This window comes from Anolis sagrei, chromosome 2 (assembly GCF_037176765.1).
Source record: "Anolis sagrei isolate rAnoSag1 chromosome 2, rAnoSag1.mat, whole genome shotgun sequence".
Lineage (NCBI taxonomy): Eukaryota > Metazoa > Chordata > Lepidosauria > Squamata > Dactyloidae > Anolis > Anolis sagrei.
The window spans coordinates 2,417,950-2,444,039 of record NC_090022.1 but is presented as its reverse complement, the minus strand read 5'-3'; the positions used below and the strand labels follow the sequence as shown (position 1 = coordinate 2,444,039).

The window sequence follows — 26,090 nt, the reverse complement described above, 5'->3', positions numbered from 1 at the left end:
CACCTAGCTCCAGCAGAGAAGAGCTCTTTGCCCCACCCCAGCCATTCCACAGATATAGAAACCCATTGTCCTATTTCCAACAGACCTCACTACCTCTGAGGAAGCTTGCCATAGATGCAGGCGAAACGTCAGGAGAGAATGCCTCTAGAACATGGCCCTATAGCCCGAAAAACCCACAAGAACCTAATAATATGGCTGTCTTCATACCATAGATATGGAATTTGTGTGGTTTACGCAAAGACTTCATGAAACTGCAATAAGAATAATGAGAGTTCAATATATAAAAATCTTGTTTCGTGCTCAATATTATTAAAATATGTTACTCTCTAGCAGGAATAAATCCTCAGAATCCAAGGACAGGTAAGAAGATGGAGACAGGGGTTTCTTCGACCAAGACACAACCATTTATTCAGGTTTACAGGGAGAAAATACACAAGTGTCTCAGGAAGCACAGTGGCCGATGCTAGAATAAAATACATCCTGTATATTAGATATTTATATTACTATTCATAACAGTAGCAAAAGTAATGTTATGAAGTAGCAACAAAAATAATTTTATGGTTGGGGGTCACCACAACATGAGGAACTGAATTAAGGGGCTTCGGCATTAGGAAGGTTGAGAACCACTGCTTTAAGAATTAGGTGCGACCTTTAGTTTTTATTGCTAGATGCTCCTTTGTGTTCAGGTCTGGTCTGAGGAGAATGATGTAGCTCTTGGGGAGGAAGATACCTACCAGGAGGCCAGCGCCGGAGGCCAGGATGGAGAAGACCTGCACGGCCACCATGTACTTCCCCTTGGTGCTCAGGTAGGTGGGCACAAAGGAGACCCAGACACTGCAGAAGACCAGCATGCTGAAGGTGATCAGCTGGGCCTCGTTGAAGGACCCTGGCAGCTTCCGGGCCAGGAAGGCCACTGTGAAGCAGACCCCGGCCAGGAAGCCCAGGTAGCCCAGGGCAGCATAGAACATGGCCGTCGACCCTTGGTTACACTTCAAGAGGATCTCCTCAGGCTGGGAGCGCATGTCGGAGTCTGGGAATGGAGGATAAAGGCCCAACCAAAGGGCGCAGATGAGAACCTGGACACCAGAACAAGACAGGACAATGGCATTGGCCAAGGTCTTCCCCAGCCACCTCCTCGCCCTGTTCCCAGGCCTTGTGGCCAGGAAGGCCAGCACCACAGTGATGGTTTTGGCCAAAAGGGAAGAGACAGCCACTGAGAAGATGACATTGAAGGCTACTTGTTGAAGAAGGCAGGTTGCTTCATTTGGCCGGCCAATGAAGAGGAAAGAAGACAAGAAGGAAAGCAGGAGAGAGACCAGGAGAACGTAGGAGAGGTCCCGGTTGTTGGCTTTGACGATGGGAGTTTCTTGGTTTTTAATGAAGACCCCAAAAACAATGCACGTTATTATGGACAAGAGGAGGGCAATGGACACCAGGATGTTCCCCAGAGATTCCTCGTAGGACAGGAAGGTGATGTGCTTGGGAACGCATCGATTTTGGTCCTTGTTTGGATGCCGATCTGGTGGGCATTCGGTGCATAAAGCTGCATCTATAATAAAAAAAGACTCAAAAGAGTGCCTTTGGCATCATTCATCTCTCAATGATGTTTCTCAGGCTTCCCTCCAAAGATAGTTTCAGGTTGAAACTTGTTTCCAAGAGGTCTCCAATCCTCACCTTCCATTACTTTGAGGAGAATATAGGTTTGGACAGTTTATCAGGCATCCCACTTTGTGGAAGAAAGCCCTCTACACCTTCTAGGTCTGAGATCCTCCACCCTTTTCCCCCTTTGACAATGACAATGATTCCTCTTTAGTCCAGGGTGGTTCTCTTATTATCTTGAAATATTTTACTTAGCTTTGTAAAATCCACAAATCAGACACATGAGAATCATCCCTTATTTCTCACATGGATTGTTGGTGAAGAATCCTTAGCAAGCTTTCTCTCCATGCTGTACCAAAATAGGAGAATGTCTATTTGTCTGAACCAAAATAGGAGAATCCTAGAGTTGTGAGAGAGACCCCATAAGCCATCCAGGCCAACCTCATGCTGCCATGCGAGAAAAGTACAATCTAAACACCCCCGACAGATGGCTACCCACCCTCTATTTAAAAGCCTCTAAAGAAGAAGCCTCCATCAGACTCCAAGGCAGAGAAGTTCACTGTTGAGCAGCTCTTCTACAGTCAGGAAGTTCTTCCTTCTGTCCAGGTGAAATCCTTTTTTTTTTGCCTGTAATTCGAACCCATTGCTCCATTGAGTTCTAGTCTCCAGGGAAGCAAAAAATAGTCCTGCTCCCTCTTCCTTATGAGATCCTTTCAAATATTTAAACATGATTCCCATGTCCCTTATGGTATTCATGTTGGAGAGTGGTCCCTGGTCAAGTGGTCCCTGGTCAAAAAAAAGTTGGGAACCATTGCTCTAGAGACTAGGACATGGAGCAATCAATTCAAATTGCAGGTAAAGAGATTCATCCTAAATATTAAGAGAACTTCCTAGCGATAAGAGCTGTTCAACACTGGAATATGCTGCCTTGGCATCTGGTGGAATCTCCTCCTCTGGAGGCTTGTAAATAGAGTCCAGATGACCATCTGTTGAGAGTGATATGATTTTGTGTTCTTGCATGGCAGGGACTGGACTGATGGCCCTTGGGGTCTTCCCCAACTCCCCCTGTGTTCCTCTTTCCATCCCTCCATACACTAGTCTGCTTACACCCTCATTGTCCACCTCTTCCAAATCAGGGCATTGTTGAGGCAATGAGGCAGTTCCTCCTCTGCTGCCCACGTATGCTATTAAGAAGTGACTTTCCTTGTTAAATAAATCTTGAAAGGCCCCCTAAAAACCGTTACCTTCCTGAGCAGAGATGGTTTCTTCTGGGCAGGGAAGACAGTCATAGCAGCACATCGGCTTTCCTTCCCGAACTGCCTTCATGAATCCAGGCTGGCAGCTTTCCACACACGTGGAACGAGGCAGGCTCTGAGCATAAATCAAAACAAATGTGAAGGAGGAGGAAAGGGCTAGGAATGTGTTTGGAAGAAGATGAGACATGGACTTCAAAAAGGACATTGTGGTTTAAGTGACTGATATGTGCTGGTATATCCTAGTTATGCCACCATCTACATGTAGAAGGCATCATGTGTATCATCGCTTTCCTAATACACCCAGAGGGAATATTTCCCCACACCTAGAATCATAGAATCCTAGAGTTGAAAGAGACGTCATGGGCCATCCAATCCAACCCCATTCCGCCAAGAAGCAGGACAATTGCATTCAAAGTATCCCCGACAGATGGACATCCAGCCTCTGTTTAAAAGCCTCCAAAGAAGGAGCCTCCACCACACTCTGGGGCAGAGAGTTCCAATGCTGAACAGCTCTCACCTGTCATTAGGCAGGCTGTATCCCAAAAAGGCAAGGAAGATCAGTGGGGAAGGAATTAGAGATATAACTGGAAAGAACTGATTTGGGAAGAAAGAAGACAACTAATCCTCTAGTCTTCTTCTTCTGGGCTTCCTTTCCATTGTCCACTTCTTTGTTTTTCTGGTGCTCACAGTTTGAAAAAAGAAGAGGGCTTTTGGTTATGGGTGGGGTGGGTGAGGTTGCCCCATCATATTAGGGCTGGGGCATGAAGTAGCCAGGACTACTATGTTCTAGTAGTCCTAGCCCAGTGGTTCTCAATCTGGGGTCCCCAGATGTTTTTGGCCTACAACTCCCAGAAATCCCAGTCAGTTTACCAACTGTTAGGATTTCTGGGAGTTGAAGGCCAAAAATATCTGGGGACCCCAGGCTGAGAACCACTGTCCTAGCCCAAATGGATAATGTTCAGGATCTTCCAGGGCAGCAACTTCTAGGAACCATTCCCTACTATGCCAGAGACAGGAAAGGAAAAGAAATTTGGGGAGAAGGAGCTAGATAAAAGAGGGTATAATGATCAGTTAACAACCTACCCCTCCCATTTTCCATTGGACCACATTGATCAGCTACCCATCAAAATATTCCACCCCAGACAAGATATCCCTCCAACAGTAGCCTAAATGGACTATCTTGATTGAAGGAACAGGAAGAGCCCAAAATATCATTAAGGAGTATCATAATAGTATCATTAAGGAGTATCACATAATGCACAGTTTTCACCTGGTTAATATCCTTGAGCCACATCATGGCATCTTCTTCAATATTTAAGTTTTTGCCTGGTAATTCCTGTCCCTTGAGAGTCCCAAATTTCACAGTGGTAACTGACTCATTGGGCCACCTAACCATGTTCCAGATATCAAAGTTAGCTCGCAGTTCCCCATTTTTATCGAAATAGATGGTGCTCGGAGACATATTGGAGACCACAAAGTTATTCAGTAATGGATGAAGCTAGAACATCAGGGAGAAGCAGAGTCAGTGCCAACACGTTATTTTGGAAGGTAACATCTCATCAGATTTGGTCCTCCCCCTTTCTCCTTAATCTGAGGTCCATCTCTGTCTCCCTTCTTCCTGCTTTGAGGATTTATAGAAAGCTAGGATCACGACACCAGCCTCCCACCACCACTGCCTTTCTGATGTGTTGGATGTGAAAGGCTGAAGGATGATGGGGTTTAATCTGACACACCTGGAGGACATCAGGTTGGGGGAAATGTGATGGACACTGTCAAAACTGACTCTCATCTCTACTTGGAGATGCCAGGAATGGAAGCTGGGGCTTATGACATGCGCAGCTGTTTGAGTGTCAGCTGCATTAAGATCACTTCTGACCAAAAGTACCCTCACAAGTACGGTTGGTGGGGATGAGAGAGAGAGGGCCTTCTCGGTGGTAGCCCCCTACCTCTGGAATGTGCTTCCTAAGGAAATAAGACAGGCCCCGTCCCTCCCCTCCTTTCATAAGAGCCTGAAGACCTGGTGGTTTCAACTAGCCTTTGAGACTGACTAGTTCTAGTCCAGCCGCAGACATTTTTGAATATGGCCTTATTCCTCCTACCAATTCCCCTCTAATAGGCCCCGGAAATAAACAGCCATAGACCTCACCTGTTATAGTTGTTGCCTGCTATAGCACTGCACTTAATTTCCTGGGCCCCCTAGAAATTTTGAGCTTGCACTAGCTTTGGCCTGGCCTTTTAAATTGCCTTGAACAGGCAGGATTACTTTTAATCTGTTACTGTGTTACTGTGACAATTTTATGCTTATATTGTTTTGTTAATTTTATGTTTACGTTGTTTGCTCTGTATGTATTGATGATGTTACTTGGAAACTGCTCTGAGTCCCCTTGGGGAGATAGAGTGGTATATAAAGAAAGTCTTGTTGTTGTTGTTGTACTGAATTACGAAGAGTAAACTCCTTGTTCTTTACTGTTCACCTGCGTGGCATATTTTCTTTCTCTGGCAAGGCAGTGTGTGGGTTGATCAAACGTGAACTACGCATGATTTTCATTTCATCACACATTTTTCTCTGTAGATATTCAATTGTTTAGTTTTAGTCCAGCTCATTAGTGTGATGAAATGAACATCATGCATAGTTCACATTTGGTCAACCCACACACTGCCTTGCCAGAGAAAGAAAATATGCCATGTGGGTGAACAGTAAAGGCTCAAATCAAGGAAAAGCTTTATGAGAACTACCACTCCTCTTGGCGTCCCCCCAGCAACAGCAAGGGTATCCCTCTGGGCAGCTCAACCAGGAAATCCCAACTGGATGGCCCCCCGCGATGGTCTTCCTCCAGGCCAAACCAAGAATGGGCAACTTGGAAGTCCCTGAATAGACTCAGAAGCGGAGTGGGCAGATCCAAAGACAACCTGGCAAAATGGCACGACCTAAAAGAATCCCATACCTTGTGTGACTGTGGAGCAGAACAGACAACTCTGCTTGTCCACTATGCCCTGCCTCATGTACAGACGAGGAATTGTTGGAAGCTACAGACAATGCTGTTGCTGTTGCCCGTTTTTGGTCAAAAGATATTTAGCCCCCTGCACTCCTTCTATTTTTATCGGTTTTATACTAATTTATGCAATGCTTTTGTTATGAAATAAATAACTTATTCTTACACAACCTTGTTCTTGCATGTGATCTTTGTGCTTCCCCTACGCAACATCAGATTTTGGTGCTTGTTGGGGAATTTTGGGACTATAGCTAGCAACACAAGAGTAACTTTTGATGTAAAGGGGAATACCTGCCATGGCTGTACTTTTGGGAGCTCCAGCCTGCCCGCACCTCTCTCCATCTTCATGCGCTTGACTCTTGGTGAGGAGGACGCAGCATGTAAGGCCCGTGCCACAGCCAGGACGCTGTGATAGACGTTGTAGCTGTTTCTGTTCACACATTCCCTCAAAGCATGCAGATCCTCTGTCTGTTTACATTTTCTCCGGGGTTTCACGGCTAGCTTGTGTTTTGAGTATGAGCAACGGAAGCTCTTCCTGTAGTCAAAAAAGATTTGCCCGCAATGGCCATCTTTGAACCTGTCATTCATCTGGATAGAGAAGGAAAAGAACCACTGGCTGCGTTGGAAATCCAGAAAAGGCAGCAATGAGCGGATGTCCCACAAAGCTACTGTGACCCAGACTTTCCCTTCAATGGGTAATGCCAGGGCTTGAAGTGCAGCTTGTATGTAGTACATCAGAGACATGAAAGAGCGAGTGTCCCCATAGATAACAAACACATTGACTTTGCTCCACTTGGAAACGTGTCTAAGGGGCAACGAGTGTCCGTGCACAGCCAATGCCGAGATCCTTTCTGTGATGGCCACACAGACTCCATGTCGAGTCAGCTCAGGTGTCAAGGTCCACAAGAACCTGTCCCCATTCTCAGTATCTGGAGCAAAGAGGGCAACCCAGGTCCACCTGAGATGCAGGAGGAGGTGGACAATCCCTGGGTACAAGAGTTCTTCCTTGGGGACCATTGGGAAGTAGAAAGGGAACTGAGTGCCATCGGTAACATCCCGGGAGATAAAACCATAACTAACCTGGCAGGAAATAAAGGGAGTTACCGTGTTGTCCTCTTAGTTGTTGTATTTGAGGACAAAGCAAAGAAGCCTGCTAGTCTACATTAGTGACTAAGATAATAAAAAATCCAAAACCCATCAAATCCTGTGAGGAACAGTTTAGGAAGCCAGTTGTGTTTAGTTTGGAGAGAAGACTGATAGAGGAATGACTCAACTAGGGAGGTTCCCTACCCACATCTCCTCATACTGAGGAACCCAGAAAGTCAAATAGTTACCACTTCATCACATTTACTAAATTCCACAGAGTGCTACACTTAAAATGTGGTAAACCACTGTGTTCATCACATTAGGTTGGGTTCAAGTCTAGGCTAGAGCATTCTTCGTGTATTTTAAGTGTGGGGGCCAGCATGCTTTTCAAGCATGCTGGATTTATTATGGTAATGATCTGGTTTGCGGATAACTAGGACATCTAGAAAAGGCAGTCTTCCTTCATTTTCTTTTTCCATTGTGAATTGGATTTTTGGGTGGATGCTGTTAAGATGTTCCAGGAACCTGTTGAGTTCTTCTTCTCCATGGCTCCAAATGGTGAAGGTGTCATCCACATATCTGAACCATATAGTGGAAGGTAAAATGAAGGAAGACTGCCTTTTCTAGATGTCCTAGTTATCCGCAAACCAGATCAACAACTGTGTCACACCGTCTACAGAAAACCCCCACACACAGATAGAGATCTACATCAAAACTCCAACCATCACCCAAGTCAAAAAAGAAGCCCCATTAAAGCCTTGGCAGACCGTGCAAAAAGAATCTGCGAAGCCCACCTTCTCCTCCAAGATGAACTGAACCACCTCAACTGGGCTCTCCAGGCCAATGGAGACTCCACCTCAGACATCAGAAGAGCTGCAAGACCAAGAACAAGCCACGAGAGTCAAGATGAAGATCCACCCAGAGGAAAAGGGTTCTTGCCAGACATCAAGGGAACCACTGACTGCAAAGGGAAGCTGATGAAGAAACACAACATACAAACTATATACAGACCCACCAAGAAAATCCAACAAATGCTACGTTCAGCAAAGGACAAGAGGGATCCTCTCACCTCTGCAGGAGTCTACCGTATCCCATGCAGCTGTGGACAAGTCTACAGAGGGACCACCAAATGCAGCACCCAGACACGCATCAAGGAACATGAAAGGCACTGCAGACTCCTTCAACCAGAGAAGTCAGCCATAGCAGAGCACCTGATGAACCAGCCTGGACACAGCATATTATTTGAGAACACAGAAATGCTGGACCACACCAACAACCACCATGTCAGACTACACAGAGAAGCCATTGAAATCCACAAGCATGTGGACAATTTCAACAGAAAGGAAGAGACCATGAAAATGAACAAAATCTGGCTACCAGTATTAAAAAAACTCTAAAATTACAACAGTAAAACAGCAGAGAGGAAACAACCAGGCACATCTTAACACCTCTCAACAAAAGATTTTCCCAGGCTCAGCCAGGCCTTCAAATGCTAATGAAGGTGGTCAGTTGAAACATTCACACCTAGCTCCAGCAGAGAAAAGCTCTGTGCCCCACCCCAGCCATTCCACAGATATATAAACCCTTTGTCCTAGTTCCAACAGACCTCACTACCTCTGAGGATGCTTGCCATAGATGCAGGCGAAACGTCAGGAGAAATGCCTCTAGAACATGGCTCTATAGCCCGAAAAAACCCACAAGAACCTAATGATCTTGATGTTTGGCCAATTCTGTAATGTGATGGCATTCGTTGCTCTCAGGTTTAAAATGGAACGTTTCCCCAATCTGTGGGAAGGGAAATTGTGGGAGGAGCCAAAAGTATCCTAGTTAGGAGTGTCAGTTTCTGTATTTTGGGTTATGTGGTAGATTTCCAAAATGTGATTTAATGCTGTAAGCATGTGTATGTAATAATGTTCAGCAGGGATAGTGTTATATGTGTTAGATCCTGCTTCCTGTATGTGACGTATAATGCCTTGTATGGAAAGTGAGTAGGCGTGTTTCTACTATGAAGAAGCCAAGAAGCCATTACTGAGTGGTATTTTGCCGCAGGCAGACACTACCATGCAACTCTGCTATGTATATAGTCTGCAAATAAAGCTAATCAGTTTATTGCTTTATGGCTTTGTGTCAGAGCAGTTTTATCGCCTTGTCAACCAACAATCAATAAGGGGAACTTCCGCCATTACCTTTTGCTCACAGAGTTTTTGCTTTAAATGACATTATTATTATTATTATTATTATTATTAGTAGTAGTAGTAGTATTACTATTATGCCATGCCTCCATGCTGTGCAGTCCTGAGAGTAATAGTTTTCCAAGGTCCATACCCTTCTCTTGGGACATTTATAGTATGGAATGGATGCCCTTACACCCCACTTTAAATGCTATGGCTACATGTGATGGAGTTATAGTTTCCCAAGGTCCATACCCTTCTCTGGGTGCATCTACACTGTGAAATGAAGGCAGCTGGACCTTACTTTAAATACCGTAGCTCCATACTGCACAGTCCTGGGAGTTATAGTTTTCCAAGGTCCACACCTTTCTCTGTGGGGCAAGAGAGGTGGGGGAAGTGAGTGCATTTTTATTTATATAGATTTAAACAATATAACTCGGCTATTTATCCATCTATATAAATAAAAGTGTAATGTTCATTTGTGGGATTAACGTAACTCAAAAACCATTGGATGAATTGACACCAAATTTGGACACAATACACCTATCAGGCCAACGAGTGACTGTCACTCATAAAAACACTGAAAAACACAGCAGAAGAGACTTTAAAAGCCAAAAAAAACATAACAATGCATGCGCAAAACCACATATATACACAAACACACACATATATACACAAATATATACACACATATACACATCCAAAACACATACACAGACTGGGCCACAGCAATGCGTGGCAGGGGACGGCTAATTTAGGAATAAAATCTCATCTGTTGAGGAACTGCACACCTCTAAAGAGTCATTGGTGAATGCACAGACTTCCAAAAGGTTAATGTCCTGGAGAATTACCAGGAGTGTTCCACCATCTGTATGGCCCCTGGACCATGAGAGTGGCACTCTGACTTTCTCCTACCTGCATCTGACTAAGTATGTCTGTGCTGGTACGGCTGTACCAGGAGCTCCAACTTCTTTTCCTTTCTATTGAGTGTTTGCATGTATTCTAAAGTTCCATGCATTTTGCAATAAGGTGGCTTCCCTTGGTTTGCAATCATAGAGCCAATGACCCATCAATTATCATTATGTTCTTTAGTTCCGCCCCTTTTACTGGGTTAAGGAGGGAAAAAGGGACCTCTAGTTCAGTTCACACAGAGAAGACTTTCGTACAGGACGTGAATCACTTCCACCTGTAGAAAGCTTCATCTTTTAGAGCTTTGCTGGGGGGATCCAGTCCCACAGCTCTACAGAGAACTACAGCATACCCTTTGTTGGGGAATTTAGTTCCACAACTCTACAGCCAGCCTTCGCTGGGAATTGAAAGCCTTATTTCCTTCTTCTTGGAAATATACTAAAGGACTCTGTTTGGTAAGGACCACTCGCGGCAGCCATAACGCAAATTGGAACCGGGTGTAGGGGCCCGCGCCAGCAGAGCTTAAGTCAGATTGCCCAGGGAGGGGTCAAGGATTTCCCTTGTAGAAGAAAGAAACAGTTTATGAAGAAAGTTGCCTGCCCCTTGTGGACAAGATTTAAGCAAGCCACCAGTTGATTCAAAGCCTTGAAGTATTTGTTTGATTTATTGAAGATTTAAGCAACAATAAAAACTTTGTTGAACTTTCTAAGTCTCTAAAAAAACTTTGTGTGGGGAAATCCGAAAGGCCTCTCAGCCGAGGCACCCCCGGCGTCCTGTTGGGCATTCAGAAAACACGTCCTGTTTACAGACTCTTTCACAGGCCCAGCGCGCAACAGCACAATGTCAATTTGAGGTTCTTCAGTCCGTTCCATGGTACACTTGCATCATACGTTTTCATAGAGTCACACCTGAAAACCTAATAAATTGCTAGAGATTATACCTCCCTAAGAATGTTCTTTTCCAGGTACTCAAAGAGATTCTATGGTTACTTGGTTCATTTCAATAGGGTTCTCTATTGCTCACACTTTTCTGTTTCTGGGTTCAGGATTGTATCCCCTGATATTGGGGGAGGGGAGCATACCCTAAACTGTATCGCCATCACCACAACCCTGCTGCTAAGCCATACCTGGGGGATTTTGTAGATGTCCAAAATGTTTGAAATGTGGATGGAAATATCAGAGTCGGCCCCTTCAACAACTGCCATGGATTCCTTCTGTCTTCCACAGCTGTAGTTTGGGATATTATGGCGTCCTGCCGAGAGCAAATCTAGCAGAGCTTCATAGGTGACCCTTGCGTTGAAATAGTTCTCGTATGTGCCATATCCCAAGGTAATGTTGGGCAGGAGGTCAGGATTCTGGTTGATCTCTTGCAAGGTAAACATAAACGTCTGGAGATGGACATCAAGTGAACCTTGCACTCTGGAAAAAAGAAGACGAGAAATCAAGAATTAATAAAATGTGTCCTAATCCTACTTTTATAACTTGAAGGCCTTGGGTTTGGGGTTTTTATAATGTTTCCATGCTTTGTAGAATGACCTGGAAGAGATGGGACAGGGAAGCTCAGGAAGAGGGGAGCACAGGAGAATGGTTTTGGAAAACAGGATTGTTCTGGAACAGAGAGGCAATGAATTGCAAGACAGAGATGGGAGGGAGAAGTGAAGGAAAGGCGAAAAGGTCTGATTTGTGTGTGTGTGCATGTTTACTCTACTCTTGTCAACTCCAATATGCTGATGACAATGTCATCTGTGCGCATACAGAAGAAAAGCTACAGGCCACTCAAAACACCTTTGCAGAAGCATACGAGAAGCTCGGCCTGTCATTGAACATTGAGAAAACCAAAGTGCTCATCCAGCAGTCACCAGTCAATCCCTCTCCAATACCAGAAATACAGCTTAGTGGTGTAACATTTGAAAATGTTGACCATTTCCACTACTTTGGCCACCACTTCTCCACAAAAGTCAACATTGACACTGAAATATGCCGCCTGAGCTCTGTGAGTGCAGCATTTTTCCAAATGAAGCAGAGAGTGTTTGAGGACCAGGACATCAGTAGGGATACCAAGGTGCTTGTCTATAAAGCCATTGTCCTCCCAACCCTGCTATACGTCTGTGAAATGTGGACTGTCTACAGATGTCACACTCAACTCCTGGAACGATTCCATCAGCGCTGCCTCTAAAAACTCCTGCAACTCTCTTGGGAAGACAGGCGGACAAATGTCAGTGTGATGGAAGAAGCAAAGACCACCAGCATTGAAGCGATGGTCCTCTGCCATCAACTCTGCTGGACTGGCCACATTGTCTGAATACCCGATCACCGTCTCCCAAAGCAGTTGCTCTACTCCGAACCCAAGAATGGAAAATGGAATGTTGGAGGACAGGAAAAGAGATTTAAAGATCGGCTCAAAGCCAACCTCAAAAACTGGAGGTCAGCTGTGACCAGCAGTGCTCCGGAATTCGAAGAGGCATGAATGGAGGGCGAAAGGGAGAAATGTGCCAAGAGGAAGAAGATGCATCAAACCAACCCCAGCCAGGACCGCCTTCCACCTGGAAACCAATGTCCTCACTGCGGGAGAACATGCAGGTCAAGAAAAGGGCTCCACAGCCACCTACAGACCCACCACCAAGACACCACATCCTCAAGCTACGAGGGATTGCCTAAGTAAGTAAGTAAGTACTTTACTCTGGTCAACTGTAAAACCCAGGATGGAGATCAGTCTAATGTGGCACTCTGCCTATTGCACCCACTCCTTAGTGTTATTCTGCAGATTAAACTGCAGATTAAACTACCATATTATATTGTGGCTGAAAGTATTGAGCTATTGCTTCAAAGAAAGACCCCCAGCGGTTCACCCAAATAAAGAGAGAAGCACATCTTAGTTTTAACTTCATAGGGTGTGACGGCACATGGCTTCATAAACCATCTCAACCTTTACACAAATCTGTTAGCAACAACATGGAATGTTTACAGTGAAGTCTGCAAAAATTGCTTCAGCTGTGCTTCATAAAAAGGGAAATCAACTTGTTAAGCAAGCCTTGCAAATGCTGATTTATGTTCAATATATGTTTGATTTTTTAAAATACCTGTTTGCTATACCAGCAGAAAGGGGTCACCAGTGGAAAAGGTTTAGGAAGCTCTGGCTTGAAAGTCTCTTATTCCTAGGGTCAGCACAGATTGCAATTGACACAGTGACAATTAACAACAACTTGTACAATTCTAGCATGTTATCTGTATAAATAAGAATGTAATGTTCGTTTGTTGGATTAACATAACTCAAAAACAACTGGACGAATTGATACCAAATTTGGACACAAGACGCATATCAGGCCACCAAGTGACCATCACTCACAAAAACATTGAAAAACACAGCAGAAGATATTTAAAAACCTAAAAACAAAAATTACATTACAATGCATGCACAAAACCACACACATATATACTCAAACACACATATAGACAAATATGTTCATGTGTGGGATTAACATAACTCAAAAACCACTGGATGAAGTGATACCAAATTGGGACACAATACACATATCAGGCCAATGAGTGACCATCACTCATAAAAACATTGAAAAACACAGCAGAAGAGACTTCAAAAGCAAAAGAATCCCCAAAATACATTACAATGCATGTGCAAAACCATATATATATATATCCTCAAATACACATATACACATATATACACACACACAAAATACATATACATAGACTGGGCCACAGCAACATGTGGCAGGGGATGGCTAGTTTGGAAATATGAATTCGTTTTAAGAATTGTATATGGAACGGTTACTACAGAACTATAGGTTTAGCACACATTTAATAATATTTAATATTTACAACATCCTGGATTGTGTCTCCTTGGATTAAAGAAGGGGTTACTTCATTGCCTTAACCAGATAATCAAACATCCCGAGAATCATAGAACTAGAAGAGATCACTGAAGGCCATCCAGCTCAAGGCATTTCTGCCATGCAGGAACACACAATCTAAGCCCTCCCGACGGATGGTCAGCCAGTCTCTGCTTTAAAACCTCCAGAGAAGGCTTACAGGCTCCCAGGCAGTATATCCCACTGCCGAACAGCTCTTACCGTCAGGAGCCTCTTCCTAATGTTTATTTGAGGCATCGATAGATGCGAGAATGGAAGTGGCTCCCTTTCTCAACAAACCTCATGGGTTAGCAGCATGGCATCTGCCACAGCAAAATTACTCACATTCCAAAGTCGAAAAAAGGTGGAACCACAAAGGAGTTCAATCTAACGACGCTATTTATCGTGGGCATGACACCACTAATAAGCTGGTCACCAGGCCTGTAAAAATCGTAAATGTCATCCTTCCCTTTTCCTAAATGCAGAGAGCACCTTGACTTTGGGGTGGCCCTCCGGGCAGCACAAGAAAACAGGAGACACAGCAGAAGCCTCATGCTGGGATCCCAGACGAGGAACCAATTGTGGGAGATGGAAACCCAGACGAAGCTGACGATCCAAGGAGACTATGTGAACCACAGCTCTCCAGGTCTCAGTGGGCACAAGCTGCATTAATCCTACTTTATTTTCAATGCAATATATATTCCCTCCTTGGTCCCAAGCTCACTGGGGAAATACATACATCCAAATCACTAATTCACCAACAATTACAATCACCAATTCTTAACAACTACAGAGAAGCAAATTGCTACCTTGGTCCTGTCCCCAGCTCTCCATGCGCAGGAGTTTACGACGAGAGAAAACATGTTTGTCAAGGAGAATCCCTAATGGCTTCCAAAGTGCAATGGCTAAACTTGGGAAGATTGTTTTGGGGGCATGGAGACTTTCTACAAACTTTTATGAAGAATCCAGTGGACAACACAGAGCTTTGCTTTCAACTGATGTTGTTGTTCATTCGTTCAGTCGTCTCCGACTCTTCGTGACCTCATGGACCAGCCCACGCCAGAGCTCCCTGTTGGCCGTCACCACCCCCAGCTCCTTCAAGGTCAGTCCAGTCACTTCAAGGATGCCATCCATCCATCTTGCCTTTGGTCGGCCCCTCTTCCTTTTGCCTTCCACTTTCCCCAGCATCATTCCCTTCTCTAGGCTTTGCTGTCTCCTCATGATGTGGCCAAAGGACATCAGCTTTGTCTCTAGTATCCTTCCCTCCAATGAGCAGTCGGGCTTTATTTCCTGGAGGATGGACTGGTTGGATCTTCTCGCAGTCCAAGGCACTCTCAGAACTTTCCTCCAACACCACAGTTCAAAAGCATCTATCTTCCTTCTCTCAGCCTTCTTTAAGGTCCAGCTCTCACATCCGTAGGTGACTACAGGGAATACCATGGCTTGGACTAGGCAATGGATCTTTGTTGCCAGTGTGATGTCTCTGCTCTTTACCATTTTATCAAGACTGGACATGGCTCTCCTCCCAAGAAGGAAGCATCTTCTGATTTCCTGGCCACAGTCTGCATCTGATGGGTCCTAGTCTTTTCCTGAAACTTTGGAAGTTAGCGGACCTCACCAGGCACGGGCCCTCCGTATCTGAGGTCCTTAGGATATAAATTCCAACTTCAGTGCAATTATGAGTAAATCCATTTCAAGTCTGTATGTAATGAGAAAGGGGGGATAAAAATAAAATTAATATATTAAATAAATAAATAAATGATATCCCAACATCCCTGTTTTTAAATTGTTTTAAATTGTTTTTAAACTGTGTTAGATTTTAGCCATTCTTGTAAGCCGCTCCGAGCCCCAGGGGAGTGGCGGCATATAAGTCCAAATAATAAATAAATAAACAAACAAATATCAACTTGCCATTCAGCTGTTGATTTCATGGGCCTAGCTACAGGATTCAAAATGAAGTGAAAAATCCTCTAGAACAGCAGTTCCCAAACTTTTTGGATCCTGAAAATCTTCAAAAGACTTTATCAGTCTTTATCAGTGATTTCCTCCGGAGATAGTTTTTAAACATTCATTTTAAACGTATGTCCTTTGTTTAATTTCTGTTTTGTGTATTTTGATTGTGCCTTCCTGCCAGGTAGTCTTTGTTTGTGGTGGAGGGGGGGGGGGGGAGGGACACATATTTTTCATGCGACACACCTGTGGATTATGACAACACAATACTTTGCCCCAACACACAGCTTGGAAAGCTCTGTTCCAGATAGTGCGAATGGGAATTCACACCCCTCAGGATGAAAGCATTTTTAAAAGTAATAGTTTCCCCCTCTAATCACAGGGTCAGCCTTGTTTCTGGCATACAATGGAAAACCATGTATATAACATTTCACTTCACTTCACTTAGGCGATCCCTCATTGGACGAGTAGGATAGTCTTCCAGGATCAGTATTCTTGTGGGTCCGTAGGTGACTGTGGAGCCCTATTCTTGATCTGCATCTTCTCCCGCAGTGAGGGCATTGGTTTCCAGGTGGAAGGCGGTCTCGATCAGGGTTGGCTTGACACGCCTTCCTCTTGACACGTTTCTCTCTTTCGCTCTCCATTCGTGCCTCTTCAAATTCTGCAGCACTGATGGTCACAGCTGACCTCCAGCTGGAACGCTCAAGGGCCAGGGCTTCCCAGTTCTCGGTGTCTATGCCAGAGTTTTTAAGGTTGGATTTGAGCCCATCTTTAAATCTCTTTTCCTGTCCTCCAACATTTCATTTTCCATTCTTGAGTTCAGAGTAGAGCAACTGCTTTGGGAGATGGTGGTCGGGCATTCGGACAACGTGGCCAGTCCAGCGGAGTTGATGGTGGAGGACCATTGCTTCAGTGCTGGTGGTCTTTGTTTCTTCCAGCACGCTGACATTTGTCTGCCTATCTTCCCAAGAGATTTGCAGGATTTTCCAGAGGCAGTGCTGATGGAATCTTTCCAGGAGTTGCATGTGATGTCTGTAGACAGTCCACGTCTCGTAGGCCTATAGCAGGGTTGGGAGGACAATACAAGATTGATGGCCGTCCAAGACTGCCTTCCACCTGGAAACCGATGCCCTCACTGCGGAAGAAGATGCAGATCAAGAATAGGGTTCCACAGTCACCTACGAACCCATCACCATGACACCGAACTTGGAGGACCATCATCCTCGGACTACGAGGGATCGTCTAAGTAAGTAAGTAAGTAAGTAAGTAACTTACACAGAGAGAACCTTATTTTTCTTACATTTCAGTGCTGGTAAAGTACATACAATATATGCATAAACAAATATCTATTTTTCCAGTATCTCCCCATCAATATAGCAATATTTGTCTCTGGTCATGTCAGCAGTTCATGAATTCTTAACCTCATTTTGTAGTTTTCCAGGCTTCAATATTCTTAGAATGATAGCTTCAGCCTTTTAGGCCCCAGTCATACATATTTCATACAATTTCATTCAAACTACACATCACAATTATCACACACCTCACACCAGAAGATCCACACCAGGAAGACACTCTTTTCCTGCTCAGCCTGTGGGAAGTGCTTTGATGACAAGTCCAACATCCTGTCCCTCATCCCAGGGAGAAACGCTACAAGTGCCTCGAGTGCAGGAAGAGCTTCAGCCAAAAGAAGAGCCTCACCTCTCATTGGAGCATTCACACTGTTCCGCTGCTTCTAGTGCAGGAAGGATTTCCAGCCCCACACTTACTTAGAATTCCTCATCCATGGGGAATAATTGCAATCCTCGGTCCCCATCATGAATAGGGTTCAACATGTTTCCCGCACCTGTTGGCATAGGGTAGACACATGCTGAACCAGTCAGCGTAGCGCATGTGCAACCCCGGACATCTAAGGGTAGGAGTCCTCAAACTTTTTGAACAGAGGGCCGGGTCACAGTCCCTCAAACTGTTGGAGGGCCGGATTATAATTTGAAAAAAATAATAATGAATGAATTCCTATGTATGCTGCACATATCTTATTTGTAATGCAAAAAACACTTTAAATAATACAATAATTAAAATGAAGAACAATTTAAACAAATATAAACTTTTATTATACGATCACCCATAAGGGGTAATCGTATAATATCAACTAGCACTTTCCTGGTAACCATTGTTGCCATCTGTCATCATTGTAATAAGAACGATTTAGAGCACCTAGGCGCCTGCCATCTGCTGCTAGATTGCACCAGCACTTTCACCCTTTCCCTGTCCCTCTGTGCCGCACTTTATATCGATAAGTAGAGCACTTTAGACCTAGCACTTTATTAATGTGCCTTTGAATGTGTATTGCTGCTAATTAATTTACGATCATTCACGCTCACCGATGGACTGCTCCTGAAATCTAGGCACTTTAAGAACTGGATTATTGAAGCAGTCGGAATATCGACTACCATCCGTATTGCTGCTACCCATGTGGTCCCCTGCCCCCCTTTGGGTACTGTTTATGTTGCTCTGGTGTTGGGGAGGGGGCAGAAGAGGAGGTGGCCCGGAGCCTGTGATGGAGAGTGTGGTGGGGAGGGGGGATGCTGGCAAGAACCAATAAACATAACAACAAGCGTAGGAGAAAGTAATCTTACAGCTCATAACTGCGGCATGGAGGGGGGGAGGTGTTCCACTAGCCGAGGGGTCCCCATAGAGGTCGTGGTGGGAAGGAGGAGATGCGGGAGAAGGAGACCTCGAATTCGGCCTAATTCGGACCGCTTTCCCAAATTAACTATCCCCAACAGGTCTCCTAAGGCAATTTGGTGTAACCAGGTGAACGGGCCCTCTGGCTTGAAGGTGGTGTTGTTGAACGCCAGGTCTGTCAACGGAAAAACAACTTGGATTCAGGACTTAATCCTGGAGGAGCGGGCAGATCTGGCGTGCATCACGGAGACCTGGTTGGATGAAGCGGGGGGCGTAAATCTCTCCCAGCTTTGTCCTCCAGGTTTCTCCGTGCAACACCAACCAAGAGCCGGAGGACGGGGAGGCGGGGTCGCAGTGGTCTATAGAGATACCATCCATCTAACCAGGAGCCCCATCCCGCAGACCACAAATTTTGAATGCGTCCACCTGAGGGTGGGTGACCGGGACAGAATAGGGATTCTGCTAGTGTACCGTCCACCTCGCTGCACTACAGTCTCCCTACCTGAGCTAGCGGGGGTGGTCTCGAGCCTGGCGGTGGAGTCCCAACGGCTTCTGGTGCTGGGGGACTTCAACATCCATGCCGAGGCAACCCTCACAGGTGCGGCTCAGGACTTCATGTCCGCCATGGCAACCATGGGGCTGTCCCAACAAATAACTGGCCCCACCCACTGTGCTGGACACACATTGGACTTGGTTTTCTGCCAGGGATGAGAGCAGGGTGGCGGTGTGGAGGAGTTGTCCATCTCTCCGTTGCCGTGGTCCGACCACTTCCTGATTAGATTTAGGCTCACTGCGCCCCCTAACCTCCGCAAGGGTGGAGGACCCATTAAGATGGTCCGCCCCAGGAGGCTAATGGATCCGAATGGATTCCTGACGGCTCTTGGGGAGTTTCCCGCCACCGCGGTAGGTGATCGTGTCGAGGCCTTGGTCGCTCTCTGGAATGGGGAGATGACCAGGGCTATTGACAAGATCGCTCCGGAACGTCCCCTCTCAAGTAACCGAGCTAAACCAGCTCCTTGGTTTACTGAGGAACTGGCAGCGATGAAGCGAAGGAAGAGGGTTCTAGAGAGCGTGTGGCGATCGGACCCAAGCGAGCCAAACCGAACACGGTTTGTGTCCTTCTTAAGGGCATATGCCGTGGCAATAAGAGCCGCAAAGAAAACCTTCTTCGCGGCCACTATTGCGTCTGCAAAAAACCGTCCGGCGGAGTTGTTCCGGGTTGTCAGAGGTCTTTTAACTCCCCCTATCTCAGGTGGGAGCCCTGACAACTCGGCAGCGCGCTGTGAAGCATTTGCTCGGTTCTTTACAGACAAAGTCGCTTTGATCCGTTCTGGGCTGGACGCCACATTAAGTGCAGTCTCTGTGGATGTGACACAAGCACCTGCTTGTCCGATTTTGTTGGATTTTTTTCAGTTTGTGAAACCCGAGGATGTGGACAAGGTACTTGGAGGAATGAGACCCACCACGTCCATCCTAGACCCCTGCCCATCCTGGCTTCTGAAGGAGGCCAGAGGGGGATTGGCCGAGTGGGTAACGGTGGTGGTTAATGCCTCCCTTCGGGAAGGCAAGATTCCAGCGAGCCTAAAACAGGCTGTTATAAAGCCGCTGTTGAAGAAACCATCACTTGACCCCACTAAATTGGACAACTTTCGGCCTGTTTCCAATCTTCCCTTCTTGGGCAAAGTCATGGAAAGCGTGGTGGCCTCACAACTCCAGGTATTCTTGAGAGACACGGATTATCTGGATCCGGCACAGTCTGGTTTCAGACCGGGACATGGTACCGAGACGGTCTTGGTCGCCTTAGTGGATGATCTGCGCCGGGAGCTAGACAGGGGGAGTGTGTCCCTGTTGGTGCTCCTGGACCTCTCAGCGGCCTTCGATACCGTCAACCACGGTATTCTTCTGGGGCGCCTTGCAGAGATGGGTCTTGGGGGCACTGCTCTGCAGTGGCTCCAGTCATTTCTGGAGGGTCGTACTCAGATGGTGTTACTGGGGGACTCCTGTTCAACGCCGCAGCCGTTGACCTGTGGCGTTCCTCAGGGTTCCATCTTGTCCCCCTTGTTGTTCAACATCTACATGAAGCCGCTGGGTGAGATCATCCGGAGTTTCGGGGTGCGGTGTCACCTGTACGCAGATGACGTCCAACTCTGTCACTCCTTCCCACCTGCTACTAAGGAGGCCGTCGAAGTCCTGAACCGGTGCCTGGCCGCTGTAATGGTCTGGATGAGGGCGAACAAACTGAAACTAAATCCAGACAAGACAGAGGTACTCCTGGTCAGTCGCAAGGCCGAACAGGGTATAGGGTTACAGCCTGTGCTGGACGGGGTCGCACTCCCCTTGAAGGCGCAGGTTCGCAGCTTGGGTGTGACCCTGGATTCATCGCTGAGCCTGGAGCCCCAGGTTTCAGCGGTGACCAGGGGAGCATTTGCACAGCTTAGGCTCGTGCGCCAGCTGCGCCCGTATCTTGGGAAGTCTGACTTGGCCACGGTGGTACACGCTTTGGTCACATCCCGCCTCGACTACTGCAACGCTCTCTACGTGGGGCTGCCCTTGAAGACGGCCCGGAAGCTTCAGCTAGTCCAGCGCGCGGCAGCCATGTTGTTAACGGGAGCAGGACGCAGAGAGCATACAACGCCCCTGCTGTCCCAGCTCCACTGGCTGCCGATTTGCTACCGGGCCCAATTTAAGGTGCTGGTGTTATCCTACAAAGCCCTAAACGGTTCCGGCCCAAAATACCTTGCAGACCGCATCTCGGCCTACGAGCCCACGAGGGCCTTGAGATCATCCGGGGAGGCCCTTCTCTCGGTCCCGCCTGCCTCACAGGCACGTCTGGCGGGGACGAGGGAGCGGGCCTTCTCGGTGGTGGCCCCCCGGCTGTGGAACACCCTCCCTACTGAAGTTAGACAGGCGCCCTCCTTGATGGCCTTTCGTAGGGGCCTGAAAACATGGCTCTTCGAGCAGGCCTTCAACTGAGTGTATCTTGGAATGACACTGGAATGAACTAGGACTACGAATTTCGGCTATGACCCCAGGACTTGACGAAGCGGATTTTTAATATAGTATATGTTATGTTGTATTTGTCCGGTCTGTACTGTCACGATTTACTGTATACTGTCTTTCTTTGTCGTTGTTCACTGCCCCGAGTCGCCTTCGGGCTGAGAGGGGCGGTCAATAAATGCAAGAAATAAATAAATAAATAAATAAACTTAGCAGTTTATAATAAATATAAACCTAGCAGTTTGAAAACATGCAAATGTGAGTAGATCAATAGATACCGCTCCGGCGGGAAGGTAACGGCGCTCCATGCAGTCATGCCGGCCATATGACCTTGGAGGTGACTAGGGACAACACTGGCTCTTCTGCTTAGAAATGGAGATGAGCACCATCCCCCAGTCAGACATGACTGGAATTAAGGTCAGGGGACAACATTTGGGCCCACGGAGACGGCCAGCAAAAGGGCCCAAGCCCCTTTGCTGGCCGCCTCCCTCCCGTTCCCCAGCCTCCTGGATGCAGCGAGGCAGCATCCAGGAGGCTGGGGAAAGGAGCTGGGCCCATGGAATCGGCCGGCTTTGCCCGCCGCCTCCCCCCCCCTTCGCCCGTCGCCTCTCTCCCCCTTCGCCCTCCTCTCACCCTCCCCGCGGGCCGGATAAATGCCCTCGGGGGGCCAAATCCGGCCCGCGGGCCGTAGTTTGGGGACCCCTGTCTAAGGGTGTCGCACCTCAGAGTAGACTCACCTTGCTTAAGACACCACAGAGCGCAGACGCAGTTGTCTTTATGGTTTATTAAAGTAAATGATAAAAAGTTCAAAAAGGCAAAAGTATATTTCAAAAGATCAATCCAAGGTAACATAGGCAAACAAGATCCATGAGAAAACGACAAAGTCCTAAAACATGAACATGAAAGCCGCAAGATAATTCCAAAGTCTCTTGGTTGAAGCAGGAAGTTGCTCTGACACTGAGGCACATTCAAACAGCCTGTTTAATACTCTTTGGACATCATGAAGGCGTTCCTATGGCCCCGAGCCTCCCTCTCTCGCCTGCTAGCAATCCTGACACTCCTTCGAACATTAAATTCCAACCGATCAGGTCGATCTAAACCTCCGGCTTCATCAAGGTCAATTCCCTCGTTAGTGCTCTTTCCCTCATTATCTGGCTGAGAACCGTCCTCCCTTCCTGAATCATGCACCTGGCTCTCAGTAGCTTCACTTTCCCCAGCGTCATCCCTTGCTGTGGGAAACAACTGAACTTCTGCCCCCTGTTCCTGGTCTTCTTCGTCTAACACAGGCACATCCTTGCTTTGCACCTGACTGTGAATCTAAATCCCATCATTCCCCTCAGAATCATTGGCACTATCACTCTGAGATTCCAGCTGAGTCACAACAAAGGGCATCAAAGACTTGTTATTGTTCAATCTTGGGTGGCTGAACACCAGTTGTCCCTCTAAGAAGTTGGACGCCATCACCAGCCTCTCAAGGGTCGCATACTAACTAGCATGCCAGTTACCTTGGGAAGTCTGACTTGGCCACGGTAGTCCACGCTCTGGTTACATCCCGTCTTGACTACTGCAACGCTCTCTACGTAGGGTTGCCTTTGAAGACGGCCCGGAAGCTCCAATTAGTCCAACGGGCGGCAGCCATGATACTAACAGGAGCGGAGCGCAGGGAGCATACAACTCCTCTGCTGCGCCAGCTCCACTGGATGCCGATTTGCTACCGGGCTCAATTCAAAGTGCTGCCGTTGGCCTTTAAAGCCCTAAACGGTTCTGGCCCAACTTATCTATCCGAACGTATCTCGGCCTATCAGCCCACCAGGACCCTAAGATCTTCTGCGGAGTCCCTGCTCTCTATCCCGCCGGCTTCACAGGTGCAGCTGGCGGGGACGAGAGACAGGGCCTTTTCTGTGGTGGCCCCTCGGCTTTGGAACGCCCTCCCCATAGAGGTAAGATCAGCCCCCTCACTGATGGTGTTTCGAAAAAGACTGAAGACATGGATGTTTGAACAAGCATTCGGTTAACCCGGTGCAATGAATTCTGATGATTAAAGGATTGGTAATCATGGACGATGAGATTGGATTGCGATTTTAGTTACGAGATGCAATTGGATTGTTATTGGTGGCCCAATAATTTGTATCGTATATGTGTTTTTATGCTTTTAAATTGAATATTGTGATTTTTGTAGTGTTGTAAACCGCATTGAGTCACCGATTTAGGCTGAGAAATAGCGGTATACAAGCGCAGTAATAAATAAATAAATAAATAAATAAATAGTTATCGGAATCAACCAGACAAATTGCTCCACCAACTAAGAACGGCCATGTACCACCACCCACAGAATCAAGAAAGAGCTATCCATTTGTCGATCCTTTCTGTGTCCGGGCCGAATGAGGTTTCCCGTATTGAGTCAAATTAAACCGCAGGCTCCGCTTCTGATGGTGCCCTTCTGGTAACACACTGAATTGACCTCGACAGAAGATCCACACAGGAGATGTGTGGAAAGTGTCAGAAGAGTGGAAAGAGGTTTTGCAGTGGGTTCTCTCATGTCAAAGTGGAGTCCACGATATGCGAGTGCAGAGAAGAGCAAACCACAGACCACCTACTACAATGCGGTCTGAGCCCTGCCACATGCACAATGGAGGACCTTCTTACAGCGACACCAGAGGCCCGCCAAGTGGACAGCTTCTGCTCAAAGGACATTTAGCATCATGACAGTTTTTAACTTTGCTTGTGTTTTTTAAAAAATGATAACTGCGCCCACAATTTGCTTCTGACAAGATAAATCAATCAATCAATCAATCAATCAATAATATCTTAAAAGAGAGTAAAAGTGGATATTTTGAAGCACGAACCTGAGTTCTTTCATTTTATTCAATGGCATAAAGTTTGGTATATTGGGAGCAGGTGTTTTGCTCATGGCAAACAACGCAGAGAAGTATAATCCAAGAATACTTTTCCAAGTAAGTAGAAGCTCTTTAGGGAAATGGCCATTTTCAACAGGGATCAGGTGCCAAAGCAACACTTAATGGCTTAGAGATTCTGCAAATTGGAGACGCCATTGATTTGAGAGTTGCAACCAAGAATAATTGTCAAAGAGAGAGACAAATTAGAAAGGTAGCAAATTAATTCAAATTCATTACACTTAAGTGGGTGTTACCTGAAATTGCCAGGTAGGATTCGCACCTGAGGTTCAAATGAGGTCAAATGAGGACTCAGGAGAACAAACTGCAAACAAGAAATGAACACATTGTTGAATATTGAGAATGAACCGAGAAAGACAATAGATTATATGGAAATCAATGGCTGAAATATAGCAATAAGTGATATTAGATCAGATTAATTGAAAAGGGAAAAATACTGGGGCGGCGGGAATATTGAGGTGAAATTATGAGAATTTGAACTTTAATCCTGGTGTTTAAATTATTAGTATTATTCCACTTGTCTCTCTTGACCAAGAACCAAAGTGGAGCAGAGCATTAAAAATAAGAGGGGAGAGCAACGTTAGATAGAAACAAATGGTTGAAATAGGAATATCGGATATGAGAGAAGATGAATTTAAATGAAAAAGGAATCTTATTTGAGAGTTAAAAACATGAATGATGAGCATTTGAACTTTAATCCTTGTGGTTTATTTATTTATTTATTTACAGCATTTATTCAAGGTGTTGGTATTGGCCTATAAAGCCCTAAACAGTTCCGGCCCAAGATACCTATCTAACCGCATCTCGGCCTATGAACCCACCCGGACTTTGAGATCTTCCGGGGAGGCCCTGCTCTCGATCCCGCAGCCTCTCAAGCACGGTTGGCGGGGACGAGAGATAAGGCCTTCTCGGTGGTGGCTCCTCGGCTGTGGAACGCCCTTCCTGTAGACGTTAGGCTGGCACCATCTCTCATGACATTCCGTAGAAAGTTGAAGACCTGGATGTTTGTGCAGGCGTTTGAGTAATTCAGTGCAATTTTGGTAATTTGAACGTAGGAACGGAACAATGGACGACGAATTTGGATCACGCTTGGATGATGAGGCGATCGGGGGTGGGATTTGTGATAACTGTGTATTGATGATTGTTTATTAGCTAGTAATGGAAATGTGTAATTTAACTGTTATTGCATATTAATTATTGCTGTTTTTATTGTCTTTGCTGTTTGCTGTTTGGAAACCGCTGTGAGTCGCCCTCGGGCTTGAGATACAGCGGTATACAAGAATAGTAAATAAATAAATAAATAAATAAATAATATTCTGCCCAAAGGGGACTCAGAGTGGATCACAGAACACATATACGGCAAACATCCAATGCCAATTAGACGAAGACAGGACAGACGAACAGATAGAGGCACATATACAGTGTTCCCTCACTTATTGCAGGGGTTACGTTCCAGGACCACCCACGATAAGTAAAAAACCACGAAATAGGGACAATATATACCGTGAAGGAACACTGTATATGTGCCTCTATCTGTTTTTATGATTTATACGAGGGTTGAATGATAACTAATGCCTCCACCTTCGTAACTTCTCAACAGACGGCAGTACTGGTATGCAGCAGGTACTGGCTTGTTCGGTAGACTCTCCTCTACAGTGCTTGGA

General features: G+C 46.1%; 1 protein-coding gene across 1 annotated transcript; it reads right to left on the bottom strand.

Moving 5' to 3' along the window:
* Positions 1-409: 409 nt before the first annotated feature.
* Positions 410-17,719, bottom strand: LOC132766311 (vomeronasal type-2 receptor 26-like). The gene is made up of 6 exons (XM_067465618.1): positions 17,673-17,719; positions 11,141-11,432; positions 6,155-6,928; positions 4,126-4,353; positions 2,844-2,970; positions 410-1,549 (listed from the first exon to the last, which is right to left on the bottom strand). The coding sequence occupies exons 1-6, from the start codon at positions 17,717-17,719 to the stop codon at positions 639-641; spliced, it is 2,379 nt and encodes a 792-aa protein (XP_067321719.1). The 3' UTR covers positions 410-638.
* Positions 17,720-26,090: the final 8,371 nt, after the last annotated feature.